The following is a 6,874-nucleotide window of genomic DNA, read 5'->3' as shown; positions in this document are numbered from 1 at the left end:
TTGTGTGAGCTGAGCAGCAGCTCAGCAGCGTTGTTTGCAGTGTGTTGGTTCCCTCATCCCAGCACACAGCTCTGGCCAACCTGGTGCACAGGCACAGGTTCTGCTGCTGTGTCTTAACCAGTTCTTAGTGCTACAGAAAGGCAGTGTCAGACAGTGCTGCATACAGAGCTGCAGAGAACTCTCTGGAAAGGAGCTGCAGCCACTGTCTCTGGGTGCTGGGGCTGTGAGCACAGAGGTGTTGCTCATTAAGCATCGCTTCACTTCTTTTATTTCCAAATTTGAAAGTGAGAAAGTGTGCAAAATCTGAGTTTGGGAGCTGGTGCTACTGAATGAGGACTGAAATGCTGGCAGCAGCTACATGAGGAGTTTGGGTTAAAGCTGCCAAAGTCGCTGGGTTTGTGGTCGCTTCATCGTGCGTCTGGAGCCGGTGGGTTGAAGAGGTGGTAGCAAACAGTAGCAGAGTGGATCTGATGCTACTGATGGAGCTCTTGGCTGAACACTACATAGGACGGTCAGAAATAAAGCAAAAATGTGTGGCTCTATCAGCATCCAAGGGAAAATCATCATTTTCAGGGGTACAAGTTTGGGTTTTAATACAGTCTTGCTACAAGCTATAATTGATGGATTGCTCAACTGTTCTGAAGCAGTTCTCTTAGCAGTGAATCATGCTGCTTGCAGTAAAGCTACAAATTGAGTTATTTACGTATTGTTTCCTGTTTAAGTGCAGCTTTTAACTGATCTTATCTAATCTGGAGTTCCAAACTAATACCTTACATCTCTCTCCCCAACCACAGATGAAGCAGAAGTGATAAAGAAGAATCCGCGAAGTATGACAACGTGTTTCGTGCTAAGGCTGTGTTCCTCTCCAATGTTACAGCAATTCCCAGCATCCCCCTACATAGGCAGAATTTTAATCAGCTTCACACACTGAAGGACAATTCTCCACGTATTGAACTTTGGGTTTTGTTCTTTGGTTGGTGTTAAAATGTTGTATGGTTGCTGGAATGGTGTAAGCAAAAAGCAGCCTGGTGGTGTCCTCAGTCTGAATTTTGGGGTAGATGCCCATGTGAAGCTGTGGGTTACCAACAGCTTCTATTAAATGCAAATAGAGCAATTAACCTTCAGTCCGGGCCTCAGAGCAGCCTGCAGACCCAAAATCCAGTTGTGTTTTGAGAGGATAGGGAGCACTTGTGCTGCATTTTGTGTGCTTTGCCAAGAGAAGTGCACAGCTGTGTATTTGAGTGACGTTGAAGTCAGCTCGAGAAACTGCTGCAGTGGGGTTTTGAGAAGTTGAAGACGGAAAACAGTAGTGAGAACTTGCAGCATCCCGCTTGGGATGAGTGACAGGTCTGTTCATCCCTGCTGGTGCTGTGAATAAAGCTGTGTGTGCATCTGCACAGGGAGAGAGATACAATGGCTCAGCCCTTCCCTGCACCTTCTCTCCATCAACATCAGGTGAAAACTAATTTTCTTTTTTCTCTCTGTCTCCCATTTTAAATCAGAGAAGTCAGAGTACTCTTTTATTTTTCTCCTGTTGTTCCAGGTCGGTTTGTAATTTCTTCAGCCAATGTCTATTTGGTTTTTGTGATTAAGGAAAAGAAGCCATTCAGGGCTATGAAACACTGCTGCTCTTTACATTTCATGCTTATAGTTCTGATGTTACTGTGGTATTTCTGAGCCATCTCTCTCCCCTGTGCTGCCACCCTTTCTGAAGGAAGAGCTTTTGGCTTGCATTTCAGTGAGGAAATGGTGGTACTGCAGAACTGTGACAGCACCAGAAAACCACAAGAAGTGACAGAGCTCAGAAGGGCTGTGCTGTGTAAGCTTACACTTGTCATGGGCTGAGCATCCCAATGCTGTTCTAAGGATGGCACTGAAGTCTATGAAGTCCTTCCCCTGATCAATTCTGTATCTTGGAAGAGGAGCAGCAGATCACATCATTAATTTGTGAGTACTCACTGATATTTGCACAACCTTGTATAGAACATAGGTACTTCAGAAGTGATTGGAGTGAGCAGTAAAGACCTCATTGTCTTTCGATACAAATCAACCTGAGTGCCAAACCTGGTCATGTCCAAGGATCACTTTGAGCACATGCAGCCCGTGCTGCTGCTCTCCTGGCAGTGGGCAGCTGCCTGTGTTGGAAGGCTGAAGGGTGTGGGGGGAGTTAATGCTTGGAGGAAACACGTGTTGTGCAGGGGAATAGGGCTCTGCTGTGGGGTGTGCAGTGGTTGGAGGAGGGCTGGAGAGCTGCTCTTCTCATTGTGCTTCGTTTGCTTGTTGGTTCATGGAGGGCAACATGAGGAGCGAGGTAGACTTGCTGGCTGCTGTCACTGTTCTGGGAGTCCTGGAGCAAGGTAAATAATTGGCCTTTGTGTCAGCTACTAATTAACCTAATTGCATCAAATGATGTGGAGCTGGTTCCCCTGTTCTGTTTGCTGTGCATGCGGGATGGAAGCTGCTGCCCTCTGTGATGGTGAGTGGCTGCACGTTGTGGCTGCTCCAGGTTGGAGGCATTGTGCCTAGGGGTGTCACTGGGGCACTAAAAGATGTGTGAGTCTGAAAGCCTCTGTCCTAGAGGGAAATGGGAACTGAAGCTTTGCTTCTAACCTTAGAACGCCATCAATGATTGAGTTTTAAAGCAGAGTGGTTTGTGATAGAATTTCAGAGCGCTGTGTGTGGCTTGGCATGGTTGGAAATGGCTGAAACAAAGGGGGTGCGTGCAGGCACTGATGGAGAACTCAAACACAAATCAGAGATGTACGGAAGGAGCTGTGTTCTGTCTGTGCCTCGTGCTCAGCCCTGTGTCCCATTCTGCAGGGCAGGTGGTTTTGCTGCTCTTGTCTTTACTGCTGAGTCCATCCCCACGGAGCTGTTGGCCCTTTGCTCACAGCCGCTGGATGTGGCTCTGCGTTGTTTTCAGCCATCAGGTGGTGCATCTCTCAGTGCAGGTCTCCCCACAAACCCCAATGTGCTGCTCAGAGGAGGGGGCTCACGACTCCAGAGTGGTCATTTCCCTCAGATAATTTACTGAGAAACAAATGGAAGAGTGTTTTGTCTTATGCATTTTTGGTTATTAATGTAAGTGGGGATGGACGGAGCGCTCAGCGTGCAGGGAAGGAAAGATGAATCCTTGAAATGAATTAAGGAAGTATATCAGAGCCCTTTTCCCTGGGAAACCTCATTGGCTCATCCCTAAAGAGCACCTTCACTCCCATGTGTTTGTTTTATGGGATCCTTCAGCGTTCCATGCAGTCTGTGAGCAGAACACTGCCACTGGGGTTGGTTCTCCTTTCCCCTTTTAGTGTAGCTTCACAGGAAACACCTTGTGCAATGTCACAGCTTGCCAGTCCCCACTGAGAGGTTTGCCAAGAATATTCAGATGCGTGGAGCTGTCAGCCCTGGTGATGGTAGGTGAGTCTGGGGGTGCAACCTCGTGGGGAATGGAGGCATCCACTCGAATTTAACCTAGAGGCATGGAATCAGTAAGGTTGGAAAAAGGCTACTAAGATCATCTCGTCCAACTGCCTGCCAATACTGCCCACTGAGCTGTCCCTCAGTGCCACAGCTCCACGCTTCTGGACCATCCACAGGGCTACAAAGCATGGGAAGCTGAGCTGGAGGGTTCTGCAGAGCAGATGGAGCTCTTCATCCTTCTGAGGAGGTTTGTGCAGTGCAGCTTCTCAGCACCTTCTTTTGAGAGGGCACTTTTGAAGGGCATCCCAATTTCTGCGAACTGGCCCAGCCACATCTCAGGGCGCTGCCCCAAACCTGTGTGTGGGATCTGGCACAGGAAGCGTTCAGCTGTGCCCAGAGGGGCCTTCATCCCCTCTGCCTCCCCCCAGCACATGCATGGGGCTGTGCACAGGGCACCAGCACATGTGCACATCATCTTCAGAGCATTTCTGTGGATAGTTAAGTGGATAACGTTGTGTAATAGGTCACATAGCACCAGATTATTTACATTTCTAATTCCCTTTCCCCCTATGTCTGCTCTATTGCTTTTCTGCAGGCATGTGTGGCTCTCGCTCATCTTTAATCTTGCAACATCTGTCTCCTCTTCTGTCCTGCTGCTCTGCTCTTATCCTCTATCTTACAATAGGACAGCCACAGCATGGTCCTCGTGGGTTCCTCGTCTGCCTCTCAGTGCCCTATGGCACCTCACTGACCCCAACCACAGCTCTGCCACAGCAACCACAGCCTGTTTCATAGTTTCGTGTTCTCCTGGATGAACAGCCTTGTTTTCAACAAAAGAAAATTAAGCTCTTGAAACGTCATCAGCAGTCCCTTGTGGGAGTAATGATCATTCATCGGATGGTGGAACGGTCCGAATCCTCATCACTGTGGAATGACCTTTCCTGGCCTGAGCCCATCACCCCCTCCTCGAGCTGCTCCTGCCACAGGGCTGCCCCATGGGAGTGAAGTGTCAGAGATCATCGCCCCATCACAACGCTGTCACTCTGGGCATCTCTAATTGAACCTCACAGTGCCATTTTCCTCCAGCCCTGTGTTTGGCTCTGAACTGGAGAAAGCTTGGTTGAATGCAACACTGCCAGAGAGTCACCCTCTGTCTGTTGCTCTCTTTCAGCTTACTTTGCACTGCAGGTGATCTACGCCCGGCGGAAGTACAAGATCTCTCCCCCGGAGACAACGGGTCACCCCGAGTTTGAGCGGATCTTCAGGGCTCAGTAAGGTTTAGTCGTTTTGCAGTGGCTGCACCCAGATCTTGCTTGGGTTAAATATCAATGTCAGGAAAGACCTGAAGTCGTGGTGCTGTGAGAGCAGCTGTGGGTGCTTGTTGAGGGCTTTTCCTTCTTCCTCTGCTCCTATGGAGTGAGAAGTGCTGGGAGACCCCTCTGGTTTCCAGCATGCACCATTGTCCATGTTTCATCTTGGTCATGCTATTCCATCAGCAGCCAAAAGGAATTGGCCGAGCGGGGGTACATTGAGAGCAGAGCTGATGTGTTTCCCTGACAGCAGGTGGAAGATGGTGGTGGAGTGGCAACAACACAACACCCACTTGGCTCCTTCAGTGGTGCCACTAAGGGCCAGCCCGCGTGGTGCTGTGCTGTGCTGTGCTGTGCTGTGTGCCCCCCTCCTACTGTGGCTCCGAGCAGGGCTGCCCAAGGGCTTTCTTTCTTGTGTTTTCTTCCTCCCTTCATTCTTTTCCCTGTGGAAAAGGATGCAAATAGGTCGTTTGTTTTTATGTCTTAAGAGAGAGGGAAGGTATTGATGTATTACCATGGAAAGCTGGCAGCCTCCCTTGCTCAGGCTGTAGCCACAGCATTTGCTTCCTCACAGTTTCCAGCTCCCGCTCTGGCTGTATTCCCTGAGCTTCTGAGACTTCTTGGCCAAACTTAAGATTGAATTGCTCAGGGCTCCGTAAGGTCACTGTGTCTATGGGTGCAGATCTAGGACGTCCTTCTGGGCACCCACCGGCTGTGGGTTTTGTTCCTCTCTGCTTCTCACAGGGCGAACTGCTCCGAGTACTTCCCCATCTTCCTCTCTCTCCTCTGGGTTGCTGGGATCTTCTTCCATCAAGGTAAGGGGCAGCAAGATGAAATGCATCCCGAGGCAGCTGTGCCAGTCTGCATCCCCTGAGCACCCACAGGGCAGTGCCCTGGGCAGTTCCCTCTGCGCCATGGCTCTCCCACAGCTGCAGACCCCATCCTGCTCACTGCTGGCCCTGCAGGTGTGGCTGCAGCCTGCGGTGTGCTGTACCTCCATGCACGCTTCCGCTACTTCCGGGGCTACATGCAGGCCACGCAGGGACGGTGAGTGCCCAAAGCACAGCCCAGAGTGGGACGTGGCCCAGGTGTCACACTCAGTGCCGCTCTCCCCTCCCCACCCACGTGTGAGATGCTCATCCCCAAGGCTGACAGATTTCCTCACAGGTTGGGGCCGCTGTATGCCAGCGCCTGGCTGCTATGGCTGCTGCTGGGGCTGGCGGTGGCCGGGCTGCTGGTGCACTTCCTGCTGCCCCCATCCTGCCCGTGGATGCTGATGTGGCCCCTCAGGCTGCTCAGTGCCCACTGAGCGAGGCCAGGGCTGCCTGGAGCACTCAGCTCAGCCCCGGTGTGACGGTCAGTCTCCTGTCCCACTGCCCACCTCATCCCTGTTGGAGTGTCACACGGCAGAGATGCAAGAAATAAATGCCTGTTCTCAATAGGTATCATCTCTCATTGCCAAAGGGGAGTGGGGACAGAGGGGGAGAATGTCACAGGCTGATTGATCCCATGGGAAAAGCTGCTGTGATCAAAACTTGGAAGTGGGTATGAGCTCGACTAAGACCTTATCCAAACTAAGAGGAGGAGGAGGGGGGGGGAAGAGGGGGTAAGCCTTACTGTGTCCAAATAGTAATGTCTGTGCTTGTCCTTGTCTTTAATCACAAAACCACTAAGGGTGGAAAAGACCCCCTAAGATCCTCAAGTCCAACCCCAGTGTCCGTTCCCCCCCTTCTCCCATGCCTATAACCACGTCCTTCAGTGCCACATCTCCACGGTTCTTAAACACCTCCAGGGATGGTGACTCCCCCCACCACCTCCCTGGGTAGCAGTGACACTGCATCACCACTCAGAGAAGAAATGCTTCCTATTATCCAACCTGAACCTCCACTGGTGCAGTGATGGCGCCTCAGCCCTGACCTCCCCCCACCAGGACTCTGCCCTTCCACAATTCATGTCTCAGCTTCTCCCACAACCCCAGGTGCTGCTGAAGCCACTGTTGAGTGGAGAGCTCTTGCAAATTCACAATGCATTTCCTAAGAACCAGTTCACAACTGCACTTTGGAGGTGCAGGTGCATTCCTTGCTCCTAGCTGAGCAAAGAGCAGATGAAAGCTTTTTTATTCCCAGGACAGGAAGCAGGGACAGCCC

General features: G+C 51.1%; 1 protein-coding gene across 1 annotated transcript; it reads left to right on the top strand.

Moving 5' to 3' along the window:
• Nucleotides 1–58: 58 nt before the first annotated feature.
• LOC100543887 (leukotriene C4 synthase-like) lies at nucleotides 59–6,550 on the top strand. Its single transcript, XM_019620466.2, has 5 exons — nucleotides 59–2,357; nucleotides 4,589–4,688; nucleotides 5,472–5,542; nucleotides 5,693–5,774; nucleotides 5,895–6,550. Exons 1-5 carry the CDS (start codon nucleotides 2,288–2,290, stop codon nucleotides 6,034–6,036), a joined length of 465 nt encoding a protein of 154 aa, XP_019476011.1. The 5' UTR covers nucleotides 59–2,287; the 3' UTR covers nucleotides 6,037–6,550.
• The last annotated feature ends 324 nt before the right edge of the window (nucleotides 6,551–6,874 follow it).

The sequence above is a fragment of the Meleagris gallopavo genome, chromosome 15 (assembly GCF_000146605.3).
Source record: "Meleagris gallopavo isolate NT-WF06-2002-E0010 breed Aviagen turkey brand Nicholas breeding stock chromosome 15, Turkey_5.1, whole genome shotgun sequence".
Taxonomy (NCBI): domain Eukaryota; kingdom Metazoa; phylum Chordata; class Aves; order Galliformes; family Phasianidae; genus Meleagris; species Meleagris gallopavo.
This window is presented reverse-complemented; position numbering and strand designations above follow the sequence as displayed.

What these genes read in the sequence shown, in the direction of transcription:
- LOC100543887 (XM_019620466.2), top strand. Translation starts at nt 2,288, where the DNA reads ATGGAGGGCAACATGAGGAGCGAGGTAGACTTGCTGGCTGCTGTCACT. An exon ending in TCTGGGAGTCCTGGAGCAAG is followed by an intron (nt 2,358 to 4,588) that starts GTAAATAATTGG and finishes GCTCTCTTTCAG; the next exon opens with CTTACTTTGCACTGCAGGTG. An exon ending in ATGCAGGCCACGCAGGGACG is followed by an intron (nt 5,775 to 5,894) that starts GTGAGTGCCCAA and finishes ATTTCCTCACAG; the next exon opens with GTTGGGGCCGCTGTATGCCA.